The 24426-nt window shown below is 47.7% G+C and overlaps 1 protein-coding gene across 1 annotated transcript in view; it reads left to right on the top strand.

The window, feature by feature from the left end:
• pex7 (peroxisomal biogenesis factor 7) overlaps nt 1-8746 on the top strand; it is a 99433-nt gene extending 90687 nt beyond the window's left edge. Inside the window, exon 11 of the mRNA XM_079255757.1 lies at nt 7946-8746. Coding sequence (XP_079111883.1) covers nt 7946-8020 — 75 coding nt within the window. The 3' untranslated portion in view covers nt 8021-8746. The remainder of the gene's footprint in view (nt 1-7945) is intronic.
• The last annotated feature ends 15680 nt before the right edge of the window (nt 8747-24426 follow it).

Raw genomic sequence — 24426 nt, 5'->3', positions numbered from 1 at the left:
TCTTTCCTTCCACCACTACCCTCAGCGTACTGGGATAAATCAAGGAGTACTTCACATTTGCGGCACGGAGCTTCTTTTTAACATCATCATATTCACGTCGTTTCTTGGATGTCTGTGGACTAAAATCCGGATAGATGAAGACGGCTGCTCCTCCGTATGAAAGATGTTCCTTCTCCCTGGCCAATGGCAGAATCTTCACCTTATCCTGGAAGTTTGCAAACTTCACCAGGATAGGTCTTGGAGGGCCAGGTCTGGAGGTATTATTGAATTTCGGTGTGCGGTGCGCCCTCTCCACCACCGGTGTCGAAGGAAAGTTTTCCTTCCCAAGGAGTGAGGGGATCAGTTGCTGACCCACGAAGGCCACCATGTCATCCTGTTCACTTTTCTCCGGAACATTGATAAAGCGAAGATTGGACCTTCGGCTTCTGTTTTCAAGGTCCTCCACCTTCTCCTTCAGGTAGGCATTGTCTTTCTCAAGTGCACTCATCCTCACCACCAACTTGACCACGTCGTCTTCGTTAGTACTCACACGCTGTTGTAACTCCGAGTTGTCGCTGGTAACGGAGCTTAGGGTTTGTTGTATATCCATCAGACCTGCCTGAACAGATCCAATTTTAAGATCCAGATGTGCATTGACTTCAGCGGTAACTTGCCCCTTCATTTCTGGTTTCTGGTCTGGTTGGTGGTTTTAGGTCCCAGTCCATCACTACACCCAGGTTTCTGGTCTGGTTGGTGGTTTTTAGGTCCCAGTCCATCACTACACCCAGGTTTCTGGTCTGGTTGGTGGTTTTTAGGTCCCAGTCCATCACTACACCCAGGTTTCTGGTCTGGTTGGTGGTTTTAGGTCCCAGTCCATCACTACACCCAGGTTTCTGGTCTGGTTGGTGGTTTTAGGTCCCAGTCCATCACTACACCCAGGTTTCTGGTCTGGTTGGTGGTTTTAGGTCCCAGTCCATCACTACACCCAGGTTTCTGGTCTGGTTGGTGGTTTTAGGTCCCAGTCCATCACTACACCCAGGTTTCTGGTCTGGTTGGTGGTTTTAGGTCCCAGTCCATCACTACACCCAGGTTTCTGGTCTGGTTGGTGGTTTTAGGTCCCAGTCCATCACTACACCCAGGTTTCTGGTCTGGTTGGTGGTTTTAGGTCCCAGTCCATCACTACACCCAGGTTTCTGGTCTGGTTGGTGGTTTTAGGTCCCAGTCCATCACTACACCCAGGTTTCTGGTCTGGTTGGTGGTTTTAGGTCCCAGTCCATCACTACACCCAGGTTTCTGGTCTGGTTGGTGGTTTTAGGTCCCAGTCCATCACTACACCCAGGTTTCTGGTCTGGTTGGTGGTTTTAGGTCCCAGTCCATCACTACACCCAGGTTTCTGGTCTGGTTGGTGGTTTTAGGTCCCAGTCCATCACTACACCCAGGTTTCTGGTCTGGTTGGTGGTTTTAGTCCCAGTCCATCACTACACCCAGGTTTCTGGTCTGGTTGGTGGTTTTAGGTCCCAGTCCATCACTACACCCAGGTTTCTGGTCTGGTTGGTGGTTTTAGGTCCCAGTCCATCACTACACCCAGGTTTCTGGTCTGGTTGGTGGTTTTAGGTCCCAGTCCATCACTACACCCAGGTTTCTGGTCTGGTTGGTGGTTTTAGGTCCCAGTCCATCACTACACCCAGGTTTCTGGTCTGGTTGGTGGTTTTAGGTCCCAGTCCATCACTACACCCAGGTTTCTGGTCTGGTTGGTGGTTTTTAGGGCTCGTTGACAAGCACAAACGTTTCTGTTAAAGATGTTTTTTTAAAGTGAACATTTTTTCTGCTTTCTGCGATGAAACATTAAACTGATGTTCTCCAGTCAGTTTCTCTTTAAACTAAATATTTGGTTTACGGGCTGGTTTGACTTTTGAAGATGCCACTTTGCATTTTCTCCTAATTGAATGTGAATGGAGTCGGTGGTGAGTCAGGATGGAGGCGGCGTTACCCCGACGCTTCTACGCTGATAACACGAGTACTGAACTGTAACTTTCCCTCAGAGAACAAGCTGCCTCAGGCTTATTACTGTTTTAATTAGTGTTTTTTCGTTCATCTTTTGCTCATTATTCAGGGACATTAAGCGCCGCTCAGACTCTGAACCCGCTCTTACCTTTTACATTCCCTTCAGTCTTGCAGCTTTTTTTATTTTCCAGCTCTCACATCTTGTCCTTTCTTCCTGTTCCCTTCACTCTGTCCTCTTCTTGGTGCGTCGCTGCAGACTTGGCAGCCTTCATATTACGACCGGCTCTTAAAGCTAATTAAAGAAGGGCATTTCTCTTCTCGTTGCTGAGTCACTGCAAGGCCACTTTCCTTGCTCATGGCCTGAGAGGCCGTTCAGCTTGTTGACTTTCTGATTCACTGGTTGGATAAATGGGGAGGGAAGCCCGATGGTGACGAGAAGCTGGTAAAGGCTAAATCATGTGACCAGTTCTCTGCTACATGGAAGCAAAGCTTTATCTTGTTACTTTAACAGCATTTCATGCAAATTTATCCCAAACAACAATCAAGTGGTTTGAGTTGTCCCATGGTGACCTTATTACAGTAGGTTTTATTTTACAAGTCTTCTCCAAACGTCTGCCTCATGGATTCATTTAAAGTATCAAAGCTGAACAGAAAGTGGTCCAAAGTCCTAAAAACGACCCATTATTTCAGTCCCTGTAAGGGATTACCCTCAGCGACTGGTGCGTTCAAGTTGAGTCGGAATTCTGAGCAGTCCAGAGTAGGTCGCGTCATGACCAGGAAGTTTGCGTTCCAGTTCACCAACCCGGAAAACAACTGATGTCTCCAAACAGCCAAATGTAAAAGAAAAATCGCAAAGCTGAGTAAAAATGTCACCATGCAAACACCGGAAAATTTAGGAAATTTAAGAAAACCACCCAAAGACAGCATTTTTGAAAAACAATCCCCTGCAACAGCGTGATTATCTGTAACAACAACTCACAGCTGTTTACACGAGAAACTTAACAGACACTAAATACATTATAATGAATTTTAGAAATGTATGTATGTATGTATACATGCGTGTGTGTGCATGTCTGTATATTTGAAGTTGAGTTCATGGACTATTGAATGCAGGGATGTCTTATTGTGTGAGTGTAAATATAAATCCTGACTATTTAACAAACGGACCCCAGGAAGAAAAGCTGCAGCTAGTTGCTGCAGAAGATCCAAACAAATCCAGTCCAATCAAAATAAATGATCAGCACATCCCTGCAGAGGCATGGCATCCAGATGGTGTCTGGGCTGAGCAGAGGAAGCTGTTTTCTCACCTGAAAGGTTTCTGTTCAGAAATAAATTCACAGAAAATGGAAAATTTAATTCAGTTTATTTAAAAAAAAAAAAAAAACAAAAAAAAAAAAACTTAAGTCTGAGAATGTTGGTTGATTTTTTTTTTACTTCATTCTAAATTTCTGAATTTTTTTTATTTATTAAATATTAATTAAAAAATTCTCAGAGGACAAAAACAGCTTCTACTTGATTTCTTACCTGAATCTGAATCATCTTTCACCACATTTCTCTTAAATGATGGGATCGTCAGAATGTTTCCCAATCCCAACAATATTCTCACCATTTCACAGCTGCTTTTCCAGATTAAACACGTCAAAAATCATAATCAGATTTTCATGCTAACATGCAGAATGAAGAGGAAGCATGGAGTGACTGAGAGTGCACCCTGAAGTACTCGACAAAACAAACCTTTATCAAATTAATTGCTGCAGATCTTTACTGGCACATGAAATCAACAAGGCTCAAGCAGGAATGTTTCGTGTTGTTAAAAAGTGTCCGGATTTTCAACGATTCAAGGAAACTACTTTCGGTTGGTTGTTTCTTTGGCTTTTCTAGTGTTACATCTGAACTAAAACACTTACCATCAGCAGATGAAAGGTTTCAGTCCAGCTGTAAATTTCCATCTCAGGCGGTGCAGGATGATGAAAGCTGGAGGATAAATGACTGAACAGGAGACGCCCGTTTGATGCAAATGGAACCAGTCTTTTCGGAGATAATTGTGTATTCTTGCTTTTCTGTCCTCACTCATCCAGAGTAAAGAATGACGGAAATGTAGTTTGGTATGTAAGCCGTCTCAGACCTGATATTGGAAGCCAATTCACATGGAGCTCCTTAATGTGTCTTTGAGAGGAGATGTAGGGAAGATCATCTCGTCTTTCCGCCACTTATAGTTTCGGTGTCAACATTTACCTGCAGCGAAAGGACGACGAGACAGGGTTATATCATAGTAGTCGTAAGCAGCAGGTTGTCCAGTTTGCAGGTATGCACATTGGCAGCTTGTACTTCATTAGCTAATGGACTAATTAGTCAAAGGAAGTTGGGAGTTTAATGTGAGCTTGATGGATAATCCCTCATTTGCTACATGGTTAACACGGTTCCAGGCAATAGCATGAAGCCTGCTGTAATGAGGACTGTAACTCGTTCGTATATGGATTACACCTGCACTATGCTGTGCAACAAGCTTGTAGAGTCAAATATGCTCAATGAGAAGCCCAAAGCTGCAGACAGAACCTGTGAAAAGACATCTGAAGTTTCTCAGTACTTTTCTGCTTCATCAGTTCAGCAGGCTTCAGCTCCATCTCTGATTCCAGCAGCAAACACAGCATCAGATACTGTGACGGATCTCAGAGCCACCTTTGGGTCCACCATTACCCGTAAGGTATCTTACAGCGCTAAAGAGTGAGCTGGAAATATATTTCAAGCTAGGGTTCCCAACTCTGAAATACCTATAATGTAGTGAAAACAAAACAGCTTCTGCGACCAAATGCAGTTCAGCTCCCTACATCAGTAACCAGCATGTGGCCAATGTTTAGAGATGTAATCGGTCATTTTGATTTTGTATTATTTTTTAACAATGTTAGTTCCAGTAGGCATTTGGTTTTAAACTCTTTAGGCTAACATCAGAAAAAAGCTAACGTCATAAACTAAGCTAATTTTAGAAACTACAAGCTAACATCCGAAAAAAGTAAACGTCAGAAACTAAACTGTCAGAAACTACAAGCTAACATTAGAAACTACAAGCTAACATCAGAAACTACAAGTTACCATCAGAAACTACAAGCCAACAACAAAAACTACAAACTAACATCAGAAACTGTAAGCTAGCATCAGAAATCATAAGCTAACATCAGAAACTACAAACTAACATCAGAAACTACAAGCTAACTCGGAAACTACAAGCTAACTCGGAAACTACAAGCTAACTCGGAAACTACAAGCTAACTCGGAAACTACAAGCTAACTCGGAAACTACAAGCTAACTCGGAAACTACAAGCTAACTCGGAAACTACAAGCTAACTCGGAAACTACAAGCTAACTCGGAAACTACAAGCTAACTCGGAAACTACAAGCTAACATCAGAAACTACAAGCTAACATCAGAAACTACAAATTAAAATCAGAAATCATAAGCTAACATCAGAAACTACAAGCTAACATCAGAAACTACAAGCTAACATCAGAAACTACAAACTAACATCAGAAACTACAAGCTAACATCAGAAACTACAAGCTAACTCGGAAACTACAAGCTAACTCGGAAACTACAAGCTAACTCGGAAACTACAAGCTAACTCGGAAACTACAAGCTAACTCGGAAACTACAAGCTAACTCGGAAACTACAAGCTAACATCAGAAACTACAAGCTAACATCAGAAACTACAAGCTAACATCAGAAACTACAAATTAAAATCAGAAATCATAAGCTAATATCTTTAACTACAAGTTACCATCGAGAACCCCTGGTTCTTGAGGACCATGTTGGGGGCCGTTGGTTCTCGAGGACCATGTTGGGGACCCCTGGTTCTCGAGGACCAGGTTGGGGACCGCTGGTTCTCGAGGACCAGGTTGGGGATGCCCATCTGTTGAAAGTGTCTAGTTTGAATATTTATATGTCAGTCTCATGTAAAAGTAAAGTTTTAGAGTTTATCCTCTTCATCAGTTGTGTAAGTAAAATGCCCTGAGGTGGCATAGTTGTGAAGTTGTGCTATGCTAATAGTCGTTAGCCAGCTCATTTCAGCATTTGTGGTTAATATGTTATTGATTTTGGGAACATTTTCCATGTTTGTGCTGTTTTTGGTTGTTTTAAATAATCGATAGAGTAAAACCTCCTGACAGCCTGGGGGGGTGAAGTTCTTTAATAATCTTGTGGAGCTCCACTACCTTCGCCCAGAGGTGGTCAAGGCTACATAACAGGTTGCTTATATCACTCACAATGTTGGCTGCCCTGCAGGTGAGGTGGGTGTTCAAATTGTTCAGTAGGGAGGAGAGTGACTTCACGATCCTCTGCGGACCTTTCCTCAAGAAGTCTATAACAATCTTCTGAAGATTTCAAAGGACATCGTTGTCTTGACCGCACTTCTTCAGTTTACCTCATCGTTATGAGATGAAACCCAGATTTGCTTTACAGCAGAAATAAACACGTCTACAGCAGAAATAAACATGTTTACAGCAGAAATAAACACATTTACAACAGGAATAAACATGTTTACAGCAGAAATAAACATGTTTACAGCAGAAATAAACACATTTACAACAGGAATAAACATGTTTACAGCAGAAATAATCATGTTTACAGCAGGAATAAACATGTTTACAGCAGGAATAAACACATTTACAACAGGAATAAACATGTTTACAGCAGAAATAAACACGTCTACAGCAGAAATAAACATGTTTACAGCAGAAATAAACATGTTTACAGCAGAAATAAACATGTTTACAGCAGAAATAAACACGTTTACAACAGGAATAAACATGTTTACAGCAGAAATAAACACGTCTACAGCAGAAATAAACACGTTTACAGCAGAAATAAACACATTTACAACAGGAATAAACATGTTTACAGCAGAAATAAACACGTTTACAGCAGAAATAAACACGTTTACAGCAGGAATAAACATGTTTACAGTAGAAATAAACACGTTTATAGCAGAAATAAACACGTTTACAGCAGAAATAATCATGTTTACAGCAGGAATAAACATGTTTACAGCAGGAATAAACACGTTTACAGCAGAAATAAACATGTTTACAGCAGGAATAAACATGTTTACAGCAGGAATAAACATGTTTACAGCAGAAATAAACACGTTTACAGCAGGAATAAACATGTTTACAGTAGAAATAAACACGTTTATAGCAGAAATAAACACGTTTACAGCAGAAATAATCATGTTTACAGCAGGAATAAACATGTTTACAGCAGGAATAAACATGTTTACAGCAGGAATAAACATGTTTACAGCAGGAATAAATATGTTTACAGCAGAAATAAACACGTTTACAGCAGAAATAAACACATTTACAACAGGAATAAACATGTTTACAGCAGAAATAAACACGTCTACAGCAGAAATAAACATGTTTACAGCAGAAATAAACACATTTACAACAGGAATAAACATGTTTACAGCAGAAATAAACATGTTTACAGCAGAAATAAACACATTTACAACAGGAATAAACATGTTTACAGCAGAAATAAACACGTTTATAGCAGAAATAAACATGTTTACAGCAGGAATAAACATGTTTACAGCAGAAATAAACACGTTTACAGCAGGAATAAACATGTTTACAGTAGAAATAAACACATTTATAGCAGAAATAAACACGTTTACAGCAGAAATAAACATGTTTACAGCAGGAATAAACATGTTTACAGCTGAAATAAACACGTTTACAGCAGAAATAAACATGTTTACAGCAGGAATAAACATGTTTACAGCAGAAATAAACATGTTTACAGCAGAAATAAACACGTTTACAGCAGAAATAAACACATTTACAACAGGAATAAACATGTTTACAGCAGAAATAAACACGTTTACAGCAGAAATAAACATGTTTACAGCAGAAATAAATATGTTCTCTACATCTCTAACAGCATCTGTTTGCTTGTGCTGTCTGCAGGTGGTGGACTGTTCCTGGGACGAGACCGTGAAGATCTACACACCTGCCTGCCTCTCTGCTGGAACACATAATTAGACTGCTGTGATTGGCTGATTTATGGTGTGAATAACTGTGATTGGCTGATTTAAATCTGTGCAGACGGTGAGTTTTGACCCGATCATCCAACCAGAGCGAGTTTCTGCTTTTTGGTTTCTGGAAACTTCCAACGAGCCGGATGGTGAAAGCAAACTTTCATTTCAGGGTGATTTTTTATTTGGGAGCTGAAAACTGGAGCTTGGTGGTCGCCAGACCATCAAAATGGCCTCCCATGCCCCTAAGACTCCATTCTGAAGGGAAAGTGGCATTCCTTCCCCTGCAGAATGAAGGTTTGAGCAGTAAGATGGTGCCGACATGAGAGGCTGATGATCAGTCAGCTTGTTCAGGCTGATGTAGCATGAGCTAAAGGCACAAATCCCAACGTCTCTTTCAGGACAATTCCAACTGGAAGAAACGTTGAACTTAAACCCTGAAAACATGAATGATTCGTGTTTGTGATGTTTGATGTCATCAGACAGAAATGAGTTGGAATAAAAGAAATGTCTGGTTTCTGTGAGAACTAACGTAAACGTTGTTGTCTGACGGCGTGTTGATGGAATTCTCCACACATTGAGCTGAAAGTGAACTGGCAGATGTCACCGATGTGGACATGATGACGTGTGTTAGTACCTTTAATAAAACTAGAAAACCGTTTCAGTCCTTCAAAGTTCTGCCATTGAAATGATTTGAATTATTTGTGGTGCTGCTGGGATCAGACTTGTTTACTGGAGGAAAATAAACAATCCTGGAAACCAAACCATGTGATGAATTAAAGTGTTTTTTTCTGTGTGGAACTAACGGGTGTTAGGAAAAAGTAGAAACTTGCTTTGAGTTTCAGCCTTTGAATTGTGGTTCTTTTATCAGACATGTGAGCAGCAGGTTTGTCTCTAAAGCTTCCTTTCTGGAGGATTTACACCCGAAGCAACAAGTTTCCACCTTTACAGCACGGTGACGGATGTGAAAATATATTAAGAAGAATTTTTTGTATTTTGAGTCACCACTTTATAGTGGTTCTCACTGTGGCCAATTTTATTTTATTTTATTTCAGGGTTTAGTTTTGTTTTATTTCATTTTCTTTATTTTCTTTATTTTAATTAAAATAAAGAAAATAATTATTTTAATTCAATTTTTATTTTTGTCTTTTGTTTTATTTGACTTATTTCACTTTATATTTCTTTTTGAACTTAATTCCATTTTTATTTTTAGATTTTATTTTATTTTAATAAAATGTATTCATCTCAGGACCAAAACAAAACTAAATCAATTAAGTTGATTAAAAAATTACTGAGCGACGTTTCATAAACTGATGAAACGAAGGACGTCGTGTTGCAGCGATCCGCATGCAGATCACATCACTCCTCTTCCTGTTATTTCCCATCTTCTTCCTCTTCATCTCATCTCGAGTCATTTCACTTTTAAACATTTTCCTGCAGCTTCTCTCTTTTTTCTCCCCCATCGTTCCCATCGTTCCCATCGTTCCCCATCGTTCCCATCGTTTCCCATCGTTTCCCATCGTTCCCATCGTTTCCCATCGTTCCCATCATTTCCCATCGTTCCCATCGTTTCCCATCGTTCCCATCGTTCCCATCATTTCCCATCGTTCCCATCGTTTCCCATCGTTTCCCATCGTTCCCATCGTTTCCCATCGTTCCCATCGTTCCCATCGTTTCCCATCGTTCCCATCGTTTCCCATCGTTCCCATCATTTCCCATCGTTCCCATCGTTCCCATCGTTTCCCATCGTTCCCATCGTTCCCATCGTTCCCATCGTTTCCCATCGTTTCCATCGTTTCCCATCGTTCCCATCGTTTCCCATCGTTCCCATCGTTTCCCATCGTTCCCATCGTTCCCATCGTTTCCCATCGTTCCCATCGTTTCCCATCGTTTCCATCGTTTCCCATCGTTTCCATCGTTCCCATCGTTCCCATCGGTTCCCATCGTTTCCCATCGTTTCCCATCGTTCCCATCATTTCCCATCGTTCCCATCGTTCCCATCATTTCCCATCGTTCCCATCGTTCCCATCATTTCCCATCGTTTCCCATCGTTCCCATCATTTCCCATCGTTCCCATCATTTCCCATCGTTTCCCATCGTTCCCATCATTTCCCATCGTTCCCATCGCATCATGTCGGCATTAACTGGAACGCTGCTTTCCACCAAAACGTTTTCACTCTGGACCAACGTCTTCCTGCTGTGTGTAGGTGTGTGTGTTGGTGTGTGTTGGTGTGTGTGTGTGTGTGTGTGTGTAGGTGTGTGTTAGTGTGTGTGTGTAGGTGTGTGTGTTAGTGTGTGTGTAGGTGTGTGTTAGTGTGTGTGTGTTGGTGTGTGTGTGTGTAGGTGTGTGTGTTAGTGTGTGTGTTGTTGTGTGTGTTAGTGTGTGTGTTGGTGTGTGTGTTAGTGTGTGTGTTGGTGTGGGTGTGTGTGTGTGTGTTAGTGTGTGTGTGTGTAGGTGTGTGTTAGTGCGTGTGTGTTGGTGTGTGTTAGTGTGTGTGTGTGTGTTGGTGTGTGTGTGTTGTTGTGTGTGTGTTGGTGTGTGTTAGTGTGTGTGTGTGTGTGTGTGTGTGTGTTAGTGTGTGTGTGTTGGTGTGTGTGTGTGTGTTGTTGTGTGTGTGTTGGTGTGTGTTAGTGTGTGTGTGTTGGTGTGTGTGTTAGTGTGTGTGTGTTGGTGTGTGTGTGTGTGTTGGTGTGTGTGTGTTGGTGTGTGTTAGTGTGTGTGTGTGTGTGTTGGTGTGTGTGTGTTGGTGCGTGTGTGTTGGTGTGTGTGTGTTGGTGCGTGTGTGTTAGTGTGTGTGTGTTGGTGTGTGTGTGTTGTTGTGTGTGTGTTGGTGTGTGTTGGTGTGTGTGTGTGTGTGTTGGTGTGTGTGTGTGTGTGTGTGTGTTGGTGTGTGTGTTAGTGTGTGTGTTGGTGTGTGTGTTAGTGTGTGTGTGTGTGTGTGTGTGTTGGTGTTAGTGTGTGTGTGTTGGTGTGTGTGTTAGTGTGTGTGTGTTGGTGTGTGTTAGTGTGTGTGTGTTAGTGTGTGTGTGTTGGTGTGTGTGTTAGTGTGTGTGTGTTAGTGTGTGTGTGTGTGTGTGTTGGTGTGTGTGAGTGTGTGTGTTAGTGTGTGTGTGTTGGTGTGTGTGTGTGTGGGTGTTGGTGTGTGTGTGTTGGTGTGTGTGTGTGTGTGTGTTAGTGTGTGTGTTGGTGTGTGTTGGTGTGTGTGTGTGTGGGTGTTGGTGTGTGTGTTAGTGTGTGTGTGTTGGTGTGTGTGTGTGTGTGTGTCTAATCCCGGAACAACGTCTGTCTGAATTGGTGTTTTCCTGCTGCAGACTTTGCCTTCCTGCTGGTCGGACAGCTTCGCCTTCTGTCTCCGGGTTCATTGAAAGCGAATGTTGTGCTCCTGATAAGGGAGGATCCGTCTCCCTCGTGGCTGCAAACGTGAAATATTCCAATTAAAATGTTGTCCAAGTCATTTCCACGCCTTTTAGCAGAAACAGAGATGTATGATAAAGACGAAGAGGGAATAAAATCTGCTTCTAAACCACGGTGGCAAACATCTCAACGTCTCCAGTTGGACAGAAGAGCTGCCTCGGTTTTCTCCTTCTCGTCTGACACAGAAGGGTTTTTCTAAGTGTTCCACACAGATCCATGAGCACCCAGCAGCTGGAGGATGGAGGACATCCCTGCAGCAGTGTCGGCATCAGCTGGAAGCCCTGGACTCAGGCCGTGTGCTGTCAGACACGAGGACGACGAGTATGTCGCCGCAGCTGCTCGATGAAAGCACCAAGTCTCAGACTGACAGATCAGTCTGAACCACAAACAGCGACTCTTAAAAACCTCAAAATGGCCCACAAAACGGGCAAAAGGCCATTTTATTTACTGCAACGGATCCGTTTTTACATCCCAGACCTGCAACAAACTGTAAAAGAAGTAAAAACAGCAGGAAATAAAGATTCAAGTCTTCTGCTGATCACCAGTTTGTGTCCAACTGCTGGAAAATAACCATAAAACAGAGCTGAAGGGTTTCTACGTTTCTGATCTCTGATCCCTCAGACCAGGGGTCCCCAACCTGGTCCTCCAGGACCAGGGGTCCCCAGCCTGGTCCTCCAGGACCAGGGGTCCCCAACCTGGTCCTCCAGGACCACGGCTCCCCAACCTGGTCCTCCAGGACCAGGGGTCCCCAGCCTGGTCCTCCAGGACCAGGGGTCCCCAACCTGGTCCTCCAGGACCACGGCTCCCCAACCTGGTCCTCCAGGACCAGGGGTCCCCAACCTGGTCCTCCAGAACCAGTGCCCTGCAGGTCTTCCAAGTGTCTCTGCTGCAACACACCTGATTCATCAATGTGTATTTAGCAGAAAGGTGCAGAACCTGTCAGAGTCAGGTGTGTTCCAGCAGGAAGACTTGGAAAACCTGCAGGACACCGGTCCTCAAGGACCACGTTGGGGATCCCTGCCTCAGACGGAACCCGAACCACTACGTTAACATGGAAACGTTCATCAAGCTCTGCAGTAGCGTTACCAAAAAGCCTTTTTGGCTGTGGTGCTTTACCCTACCTGTCCTGATCTGGAACCCTATCTGTCCTGATCTGGAACCCTACCTGTCCTGATCTGGAACCCTACCTGTCCTAAACTGGAACCCTACCTGTCCTGATCTAGAACCCTACCTGTCCTAAACTGGAACCCTACCTGTCCTGATCTGGAACCCTAACTGTCCTGATCTATAACCCTACCTGTCCTAAACTGGAACCCTACCTGTCCTGATCTGGAACCCTAACTGTCCTGATCTGGAACCCTACCTTTCCTGATCTGGAACCCTAACTGTCCTGATCTGGAACCCTACCTTTCCTGATCTGAGACCCCACCTGTCCTGATCTAGAACCCCACCTGTCCTGATCTGGAACCCTACCTGTCCTGATCTAGAACCCTACCTGTCCTGATCTGGAACCCTATCTGTCCTGATCTAGAACCCCACCTGTCCTGATCTGGAACCCTACCTGTCCTGATCTGGAACCCTATCTGTCCTGATCTGGAACCCTACCCGTCTTGATCTGGAACCCTACCTGTCCTGATCTAGAACCCTACCTGTCCTGATCTGTAACCATACCTGTCCTGATCTGGAACCATACCTGTCCTGATCTAGAACCCCACCTGTCCTGATCTAGAACCCCACCTGTCCTGATCTGGAACCCCACCTGTCCTAAACTGGAACCCTACCTGTCCTGATCTGGAACCCTACCTGTCCTGATCTGGAACCCTACCTGTCCTGATCTGGAACCCCACCTGTCTTGATCTGGAACCCTACCTGTCCTGATCTAGAACCCCACCTGTCCTGATCTGGAACCCCACCTGTCCTGATCTAGAACCCTACCTGTCCTGATCTGGAACCATACCTGTCCTGATCTGGAACCCCGCCTGTCCTGATCTAGAACCCCACCTGTCCTGATCTGGAACCCTACCTGTCCTAAACTGGAACCCTACCTGTCCTGATCTGGAACCCTACCTGTCCTGATCTGGAACCCTACCTGTCCTGATCTAGAACCCCACCTGTCTTGATCTGGAACCCTACCTGTCCTGATCTAGAACCCTACCTGTCCTGATCTGGAACCCTACCTGTCCTAAACTGGAACCCTACCTGTCCTAAACTGGAACCCTACCTGTCCTGATCTGGAACCCTACCTGTCCTGATCTGGAACCCTACCTGTCCTAAACTGGAACCCTACCTGTCCTGATCTGGAACCCTACCTGTCCTAAACTGGAACCCTATCTGTCCTGATCTGGAACCCTACCCGTCTTGATCTGGAACCCTACCTGTCCTGATCTAGAACCCTACCTGTCCTGATCTGGAACCATACCTGTCCTGATCTAGAACCCCACCTGTCTTGATCTGGAACCCTACCTGTCCTGATCTGGAACCCTACCTGTCCTGATCTGGAACCCTACCTGTCCTGATCTAGAACCCCACCTGTCTTGATCTGGAACCCTACCTGTCCTGATCTAGAACCCTACCTGTCCTGATCTGGAACCCCGCCTGTCCTGATCTGGAACCCTACCTGTCCTGATCTGGAACCCTACCTGTCCTGATCTGGAACCCTACCTGTCCTGATCTGGAACCCTACCTGTCCTGATCTGGAACCCTACCTTTCCTGATCTGAGACCCCACCTGTCCTGATCTAGAACCCCACCTGTCCTGATCTGGAACCCTACCTGTCCTGATCTGGAACCCTACCTGTCCTGATCTGGAACCCTACCTGTCCTGATCTAGAACCCCACCTGTCTTGATCTGGAACCCTACCTGTCCTGATCTAGAACCCTACCTGTCCTGATCTGGAACCCCGCCTGTCCTGATCTGGAACCCTACCTGTCCTGATCTGGAACCCTACTCGTCCTGATCTGAGACCCCACCTGTCTTGATCTGGAACCCTACCGGTCCTGATCTAGAACCCCACCTGTCTTGATCTGAGACCCCTACCTGTCCTGATCTGGAACCCTACCTGTCCTAAACTGGAACCCTACCTGTCCTGATCTAGAACCCTACCTGTCCTGATCTGGAACCATACCTGTCCTGATCTGGAACCCCGCCTGTCCTGATCTAGAACCCCACCTGTCCTGATCTGGAACCCTACCTGTCCTAAACTGGAACCCTACCTGTCCTGATCTGGAACCCTACCTGTCCTAAACTGGAACCCTACCTGTCCTGATCTGGAACCCTACCTGTCCTAAACTGGAACCCTACCTGTCCTGATCTAGAACCCCACCTGTCCTGATCTGGAACCATACCTGTCCTGCTCTAGAACCCTACCTGTCCTGATCTGGAACCCTATCTGTCCTGATCTAGAACCCCACCTGTCCTAATCTGGAACCCTACCTGTCCTGATTTAGAACCCTACTCGTCCTGATCTGGAACCCTACTCGTCCTGATCTAGAACCCCACCTGTCTTGATCTGGAACCCTACCGGTCCTGATCTAGAACCCCACCTGTCTTGATCTGAGACCCCTACCTGTCCTGATCTGGAACCCTAACTGTCCTAAACTAGAACCCTACCTGTCCTAAACTGGAACCATACCTGTCCTGATCTGGAACCCCGCCTGTCCTGATCTAGAACCCCACCTGTCCTGATCTGGAACCCTACCTGTCCTAAACTGGAACCCTACCTGTCCTGATCTGGAACCCTACCTGTCCTAAACTGGAACCCTACCTGTCCTGATCTGGAACCCTACCTGTCCTAAACTGGAACCCTACCTGTCCTGATCTAGAACCCCACCTGTCCTGATCTGGAACCATACCTGTCCTGCTCTAGAACCCTACCTGTCCTGCTCTGGAACCCTATCTGTCCTGATTTAGAACCCTACTCGTCCTGATCTGGAACCCTACTCGTCCTGATCTAGAACCCCACCTGTCTTGATCTGGAACCCTACCGGTCCTGATCTAGAACCCCACCTGTCTTGATCTGAGACCCCTACCTGTCCTGATCTGGAACCCTAACTGTCCTAAACTGGAACCCTACCTGTCCTGATCTAGAACCCTACCTGTCCTAAACTGGAACCATACCTGTCCTGATCTGGAACCCCGCCTGTCCTGATCTAGAACCCCACCTGTCCTAAACTGGAACCCTACCTGTCCTAAACTGGAACCCTACCTGTCCTGATCTGGAACCCTACCTGTCCTAAACTGGAACCATACCTGTCCTGATCTGGAACCCCGCCTGTCCTGATCTAGAACCCCACCTGTCCTAATCTGGAACCCTACCTGTCCTGATTTAGAACCCTACCTGTCCTGATCTGGAACCCTATCTGTCCTGATCTGGAACCCTACCCATCTTGATCTGGAACCCTACCTGTCCTGATCTGGAACCCTACCTGTCCTGATCTGGAACCCTACCTGTCCTGATCTGGAACCCAACCTGTCCTGATCTAGAACCCTACCTGTCCTGATCTGGAACCCTACCTGTCCTAAACTGGAACCCTACCTGTCCTGATCTGGAACCATACCTGTCCTGCTCTAGAACCCTACCTGTCCTAAACTGGAACCCTACCTGTCCTGATCTAGAACCCCACCTGTCCTGATCTGGAACCATACCTGTCCTGCTCTAGAACCCTACCTGTCCTGCTCTGGAACCCTATCTGTCCTGATTTAGAACCCTACTCGTCCTGATCTGGAACCCTACTCGTCCTGATCTAGAACCCCACCTGTCTTGATCTGGAACCCTACCGGTCCTGATCTAGAACCCCACCTGTCTTGATCTGAGACCCCTACCTGTCCTGATCTGGAACCCTAACTGTCCTAAACTGGAACCCTACCTGTCCTGATCTAGAACCCTACCTGTCCTAAACTGGAACCATACCTGTCCTGATCTGGAACCCTGCCTGTCCTAAACTGGAACCCTACCTGTCCTGATCTAGAACCCCACCTGTCCTGATCTGGAACCATACCTGTCCTGCTCTAGAACCCTACCTGTCCTGATCTGGAACCCTATCTGTCCTGATCTAGAACCCCACCTGTCCTAATCTGGAACCCTACCTGTCCTGATTTAGAACCCTACCTGTCCTGATCTGGAACCCTATCTGTCCTGATCTGGAACCCTACCCATCTTGATCTGGAACCCTACCTGTCCTGATCTGGAACCCTACCTGTCCTGATCTGGAACCCTACCTGTCCTGATCTGGAACCCAACCTGTCCTGATCTAGAACCCTACCTGTCCTGATCTGGAACCCTACCTGTCCTAAACTGGAACCCTACCTGTCCTGATCTGGAACCATACCTGTCCTGCTCTAGAACCCTACCTGTCCTGATCTGGAACCCTATCTGTCCTGATCTAGAACCCCACCTGTCCTAATCTGGAACCCTACATGTCCTGATTTAGAACCCTACCTGTCCTGATCTGGAACCCTATCTGTCCTGATCTGGAACCCTACCCATCTTGATCTGGAACCCTACCTTTCCTGATCTGGAACCCTACCTGTCCTGATCTGGAACCCTACCTGTCCTGATCTGGAACCCAACCTGTCCTGATCTAGAACCCTACCTGTCCTGATCTGGAACCCTACCTGTCCTAAACTGGAACCCTACCTGTCCTGATCTGAGACCCCTACCTGTCCTGATCTGGAACCCCACCTGTCCTGATCTGGAACCCTACCTGTCCTGATCTGGAACCCTACCTGTCCTGATCTGAGACACCTACCTGTCCTGATCTGGAACTCTACTCGTCTTGATCTGGAACCCTACCTGTCCTGATCTGGAACCCTACCTGTCCTAAACTGGAACCCTACCTGTCCTGATCTGGAACCCTACCTGTCCTGATCTGGAACCCTACCTGTCCTGATCTGAGACCCCTACCTGTTCTGATCTGGAACCCTACCTGTCCTGATCTGGAACCCTACCTGTCCTGATCTGAGACCCCTACCTGTCCTGATCTGAGACCCTACCTGTCCTGGTCTGGAACCCTACCTGTCCTGATCTGGAACCCTACCTGTCCTGATCTGAGACCCCTACCTGTCCTGATCTGAGACCCCTACCTGTCCTGATCTGAGACCCCTACCTGTCCTGATCTGAGACACCTACCTGTCCTGATCTGGAACCCTACTCGTCTTGATCTGGAACCCTACCTGTCCTGATCTGGAACCCTACCTGTCCTAAACTGGAACCCTACCTGTCCTGATCTGGAACCCTACCTGTCCTGATCTGGAACCCTACCTGTCCTGATCTGAGACCCCTACCTGTCCTGATCTGAGACCCTACCTGTCCTGATCTGGAACCCTACCTGTCCTGATCTGAGACCCCTACCTGTCCTGATCTGAGACCCCTACCTGTCCTGATCTGAGACACTTACCTGTCCTGATCTGAGACACCTACCTGTCCTGATCTGGAACCCTACTCGTCTTGATCTGGAACCCTACCTGTCCTGATCTGGAACCCTACCTGTCCTAAACTGGAACCCTACCTGTCCTGATCTGGAACCCTACCTGTCCTGATCTGAGACCCCTACCTGTTCTGATCTGGAACCCTACCTGTCCTGATCTGAGACCCCTACCTGTCCTGATCTGAGACCCCTACCTGTCCTGATCTGGAACCCTACCTGTCCTGATCTGGAACCCTACCTGTCCTGATCTGAGACCCCTACCTGTCCTGATCTGGAACCCTACCTGTCCTGATCTGAGACCCCTACCTGTCCTGATCTGAGACCCCTACCTGTCCTGATCTGAGACCCCTACCTGTCCTGATCTGAGACACCTACCTGTCCTGATCTGGAACCCTACTCGTCTTGATCTGGAACCCTACCTGTCCTGATCTGGAACCCTACCTGTCCTAAACTGGAACCCTACCTGTCCTGATCTGGAACCCTACCTGTCCTGATCTGGAACCCTACCTGTCCTGATCTGAGACCCCTACCTGTCCTGATCTGAGACCCCTACCTGTCCTGATCTGAGACCCCTACCTGTCCTGATCTGAGACCCCTACCTGTCCTGATCTGAGACCCCTACCTGTCCTGATCTGAGACCCTACCTGTCCTGATCTGGAACCCTACCTGTCCTGATCTGGAACCCTACCTGTCCTGATCTGAGACCCCTACCTGTCCTGATCTGGAACCCTACCTGTCCTGATCTGAGACCCCTACCTGTCCTGATCTGAGACCCTACCTGTCCTGGTCTGGAACCCTACCTGTCCTGATCTGGAACCCTACTCGTCTTGATCTGGAACCCTACCTGTCCTGATCTGAGACCCCTACCTGTCCTGATCTGGAACCCTACCTGTCCTGATCTGAGACCCCTACCTGTCCTGGTCTGGAACCCCACCTGTCCTGATCTGAGACACCTACCTGTCCTGATCTGGAACCCTACTCGTCTTGATCTGGAACCCTACCTGTCCTGATCTGGAACCCTACCTGTCCTAAACTGGAACCCTACCTGTCCTGATCTGGAACCCTACCTGTCCTGATCTGGAACCCTACCTGTCCTGATCTGAGACCCCTACCTGTCCTGATCTGAGACCCTACCTGTCCTGATCTGGAACCCTACCTGTCCTGATCTGGAACCCTACCTGTCCTGATCTGAGACCCCTACCTGTCCTGATCTGGAACCCTACCTGTCCTGATCTGAGACCCCTACCTGTCCTGATCTGAGACCCCTACCTGTCCTGATCTGGGACCCAGTTTCCAGTCACCACTGTGATTTTGAATGGGCGGAATCCTGGTTTGAACGGATCTTCGTGACATTGTTTTCTCATAGCAGCATCCAGATTTAATTTGATAAATGTACGAAACATTAAATATATCCTCAGCAGGATTTATTTCCCTTTCGTTGATCTTCGTTTTTTTGTTTAATATTTATGAAATCAGATGATAATTTAATCCTGCATCCATGACATGTAGAGTCATGAAAAGCTGCATGTAAACCTTTAATCTGCCAAACAGAAGAATCACACCAGCTTGTTCTTCACAGAGAGAACCAGCTAAACCTGAAAGGCTCCCAGCAGGTCCAGTAGGTCCTCATCACTAATCCACGTCTGACCAGCTGCACCGAAGCATCTGTTGTTTCATTATGACTGAAGCAACAATGAAAATGAAAAAATAAACACGGGGGTTTGCTTTAACCGTTTCATCCAGTTTTACTTTCTTTCAGGTCTTGTAAGAATGTTGCTAAGGTGGTTGCTATGGATGCTGCAACATTATGCCACATTCCAATCCTGTATCAGGGTGGGTTGCATTTCATGTTCCCACTGGAAAACTGCATGTGGAGTTTTACAGACCAAGCTTAGCTTTCATCACAAATCACAGGATTTGCATGTCAGCAGCATTCATAGGTGGTAAAAAAATCAATGAAGCAGACTAGCTGCTAGCGGCTCAGCTGCTACAACAGGCTAGCTGCTTTTTGCTGTAAACATGTTTATTTCTGCTGTAAACATGTTTATTTCTACTGTAAACATGTTTATTTCTGCTGTAAACATGTTTATTTCTGCTGTAAACATGTTTATGCCTGCTGTAAACATGTTTATTTCTGCTGAAAACATGTTTATTCCTGCTGTAAACATGTTTATTTCTTCTGAAAACATGTTTATTTCTGCTGTAAAGTTGGTCTTTTTAACATGGGAGTCTATGGGGATTTGCTCTGTTTTGCAGCCCCTAGTGGATGAAGGGGGAACTGCAGTTTTTTCTTCACCTTTAATCTCCGGAGGTTGCTGCTTGCTAAAACATGACATTGTACAGGTAGACGGTTGTAGATCAGATTTAACGTTCAATTTACATGTGTAAATATGGAAAAATACACGTTATATGATGAATACACTTAATGATACTGACAGTATTGAATAGCAGTACTTTGTTATAACTGATGGCGAAGGGGGCGTGGCTTAACACATTGTTACTTCTGCCTCTTTTCCAATATGTCTGTTTTTTTCATGTTTTAATCTTGTTTGTTTTTTGGGATAAACATTTTTAATCAAACTAAACCTCAGATTAAAAACCTTGTGAAATAAGTGGGGGTGAAATACTTGTACACTCATCTGACAGTTTTCTAAGTTTTGACTCCAGTTTATCTGATTAAAAACCTTTTTTTTAATCTGACCATGTCACAATGGTGAAACTTCTTTCATTAAACCCAAATGGTTTGTTGTTACTGCATGTTATTGTCGTCTGTTAACAGTTTTTACGTTCTGAATGAACGTCGGTGCTGATAAAAATGTCCTGGATTGGGATTCATTTTCTCGTTTTGGAACATTTCTCCACAAAAAGCTTCATTTTGCTGGATTTTACAAACATTCTCTGAAACAGAGCCTCTGATGGCGTCGCTCAGCTGAAAACAACTAAAACCGCCCTGAGGTCGAATCTGGAGGCCAACATGCCAGCATGAACTGCACATCTCTGCTTTTATAAAGAGGCTTGAACTTTGACCTCAGCACATATTTGTAGGCTCATTACTAAAACACATGGCAGAAGCTGTGGGACGGACAGGTGTGGAAGTCTGACCTCTGTTAAGTAGCAAAGTGTGTGTTATAACGGGGGGGGGGGGGGGGGGGGGGTACTCTTACACTCATCGGACAGTTTCTAAGTTTTGACTCCAGTTTATCTGAGCAGCTGGTTTTTCTTTAACTGGTTTCCAGGAAAAGTTTCCAGAACTTCTTAAAGGATTTCCTGTTCTGTTTTCCCACAATGCTTCAGTAATGTCCTGGTCCAGGTTCTGAGGAGGACCCGTCCTGGTGCGGTTCTGAGGAGGACCCGTCCTGGTCCAGGTTCTGGTGAGGACCAGTCCTGGTCCAGGTTCTGGGGTCATGTGTCCTCAGCCTTTTTGGGCTTCTTGGAGCCACGTTTCCATGGAGACCGTTTAAGATCAGTTGATGGTCCAGATGCGTGTCTGGTCCTGGTTCAGGTCTTTGTCCGGTCTGCAACGAACAGGAACCAGATGAAGCTGAAGATGATGATGTCGGTGAGGAAGAGCTGAAATATTATGTAAAACATGTTGGTTTGGGGGGGGGGGGGGGTGTCTCGTGCAGCTTCTGGTGGGTCTGGTCTGGGTCTCAGGCTGCTTCTGGTGGGTCTGGTCTGGGTCTCAGGCTGCTTCTGGTGGGTCTGGTCTGGGTCTCAGGCTGCTTCTGGTGGGTCTGGTCTGGTCTCAGGCTGCTTCTGGTGGGTCTGGTCTGGTCTCAGGCTGCTTCTGGTGGGTCTGGTCTGGTCTCAGGCAGCTTCTGGTGGGTCTGGTCTGGGTCTCAGGCAGCTTCTGGTGGGTCTGGTCTGGGTCTCAGGCAGCTTCTGGTGGGTCTGGTCTGGTCTCAGGCAGCTTCTGGTGGGTCTGGTCTGGGTCTCAGGCAGCTTCTGGTGGGTCTGGTCTGGGTCTCAGGCAGCTTCTGGTGGGTCTGGTCTGGGTCTCAGGCAGCTTCTGGTGGGTCTGGTCTGGGTCTCAGGCAGCTTCTGGTGGGTCTGGTCTGGTCTCAGGCTGCTTCTGGTGGGTCTGGTCTGGTCTCAGGCAGCTTCTGGTGGGTCTGGTCTGGTCTCAGGCTGCTTCTGGTGGGTCTGGTCTGGTCTCAGGCAGCTTCTGGTGGGTCTGGTCTGGGTCTCAGGCAGCTTCTGGTGGGTCTGGTCTGGTCTCAGGCTGCTTCTGGTGGGTCTGGTCTGGTCTCAGGCAGCTTCTGGTGGGTCTGGTCTGGGTCTCAGGCAGCTTCTGGTGGGTCTGGTCTGGGTCTCAGGCTGCTTCTGGTGGGTCTGGTCTGGGTCTCAGGCAGCTTCTGGTGGGTCTGGTCTGGTCTCAGGCAGCTTCTGGTGGGTCTGGTCTGGTCTCAGGCAGCTTCTGGTGGGTCTGGTCTGGGTCTCAGGCAGCTTCTGGTGGGTCTGGTCTGGGTCTCAGGCAGCTTCTGGTGGGTCTGGTCTGGTCTCAGGCAGCTTCTGGTGGGTCTGGTCTGGTCTCAGGCTGCTTCTGGTGGGTCTGGTCTGGGTCTCAGGCAGCTTCTGGTGGGTCTGGTCTGGTCTCAGGCAGCTTCTGGTGGGTCTGGTCTGGGTCTCAGGCAGCTTCTGGTGGGTCTGGTCTGGGTCTCAGGCAGCTTCTGGTGGGTCTGGTCTGGTCTCAGGCTGCTTCTGGTGGGTCTGGTCTGGGTCTCAGGCAGCTTCTGGTGGGTCTGGTCTGGTCTCAGGCTGCTTCTGGTGGGTCTGGTCTGGGTCTCAGGCAGCTTCTGGTGGGTCTGGTCTGGGTCTCAGGCAGCTTCTGGTGGGTCTGGTCTGGGTCTCAGGCTGCTTCTGGTGGGTCTGGTCTGGTCTCAGGCAGCTTCTGGTGGGTCTGGTCTGGGTCTCAGGCAGCTTCTGGTGGGTCTGGTCTGGGTCTCAGGCTGCTTCTGGTGGGTCTGGTCTGGGTCTCAGGCAGCTTCTGGTGGGTCTGGTCTGGTCTCAGGCAGCTTCTGGTGGGTCTGGTCTGGGTCTCAGGCAGCTTCTGGTGGGTCTGGTCTGGTCTCAGGCAGCTTCTGGTGGGTCTGGTCTGGGTCTCAGGCAGCTTCTGGTGGGTCTGGTCTGGGTCTCAGGCAGCTTCTGGTGGGTCTGGTCTGGGTCTCAGGCAGCTTCTGGTGGGTCTGGTCTGGTCTCAGGCAGCTTCTGGTGGGTCTGGTCTGGTCTCAGGCTGCTTCTGGTGGGTCTGGTCTGGTCTCAGGCAGCTTCTGGTGGGTCTGGTCTGGTCTCAGGCAGCTTCTGGTGGGTCTGGTCTGGGTCTCAGGCTGCTTCTGGTGGGTCTGGTCTGGTCTCAGGCAGCTTCTGGTGGGTCTGGTCTGGTCTCAGGCAGCTTCTGGTGGGTCTGGTCTGGGTCTCAGGCAGCTTCTGGTGGGTCTGGTCTGGGTCTCAGGCTGCTTCTGGTGGGTCTGGTCTGGGTCTCAGGCAGCTTCTGGTGGGTCTGGTCTGGTCTCAGGCAGCTTCTGGTGGGTCTGGTCTGGGTCTCAGGCAGCTTCTGGTGGGTCTGGTCTGGTCTCAGGCAGCTTCTGGTGGGTCTGGTCTGGGTCTCAGGCTGCTTCTGGTGGGTCTGGTCTGGTCTCAGGCAGCTTCTGGTGGGTCTGGTCTGGTCTCAGGCAGCTTCTGGTGGGTCTGGTCTGGGTCTCAGGCAGCTTCTGGTGGGTCTGGTCTGGGTCTCAGGCTGCTTCTGGTGGGTCTGGTCTGGGTCTCAGGCAGCTTCTGGTGGGTCTGGTCTGGTCTCAGGCAGCTTCTGGTGGGTCTGGTCTGGGTCTCAGGCAGCTTCTGGTGGGTCTGGTCTGGTCTCAGGCAGCTTCTGGTGGGTCTGGTCTGGTCTCAGGCAGCTTCTGGTGGGTCTGGTCTGGGTCTCAGGCTGCTTCTGGTGGGTCTGGTCTGGTCTCAGGCTGCTTCTGGTGGGTCTGGTCTGGGTCTCAGGCTGCTTCTGGTGGGTCTGGTCTGGGTCTCAGGCAGCTTCTGGTGGGTCTGGTCTGGGTCTCAGGCTGCTTCTGGTGGGTCTGGTCTGGTCTCAGGCTGCTTCTGGTGGGTCTGGTCTGGGTCTCAGGCTGCTTCTGGTGGGTCTGGTCTGGGTCTCAGGCTGCTTCTGGTGGGTCTGGTCTGGTCTCAGGCTGCTTCTGGTGGGTCTGGTCTGGGTCTCAGGCTGCTTCTGGTGGGTCTGGTCTGGGTCTCAGGCAGCTTCTGGTGGGTCTGGTCTGGGTCTCAGGCTGCTTCTGGTGGGTCTGGTCTGGTCTCAGGCTGCTTCTGGTGGGTCTGGTCTGGTCTCAGGCAGCTTCTGGTGGGTCTGGTCTGGGTCTCAGGCAGCTTCTGGTGGGTCTGGTCTGGTCTCAGGCAGCTTCTGGTGGGTCTGGTCTGGGTCTCAGGCTGCTTCTGGTGGGTCTGGTCTGGTCTCAGGCAGCTTCTGGTGGGTCTGGTCTGGGTCTCAGGCTGCTTCTGGTGGGTCTGGTCTGGTCTCAGGCTGCTTCTGGTGGGTCTGGTCTGGTCTCAGGCTGCTTCTGGTGGGTC

This window comes from Telmatherina bonti, assembly GCF_933228915.1.
Source record: "Telmatherina bonti genome assembly, chromosome: 16".
Taxonomy (NCBI): Eukaryota; Metazoa; Chordata; class Actinopteri; order Atheriniformes; family Telmatherinidae; genus Telmatherina; species Telmatherina bonti.
The sequence above is the reverse complement of the archived record's forward strand: the minus strand, read 5'-3'. Positions and strand labels throughout refer to the sequence as shown.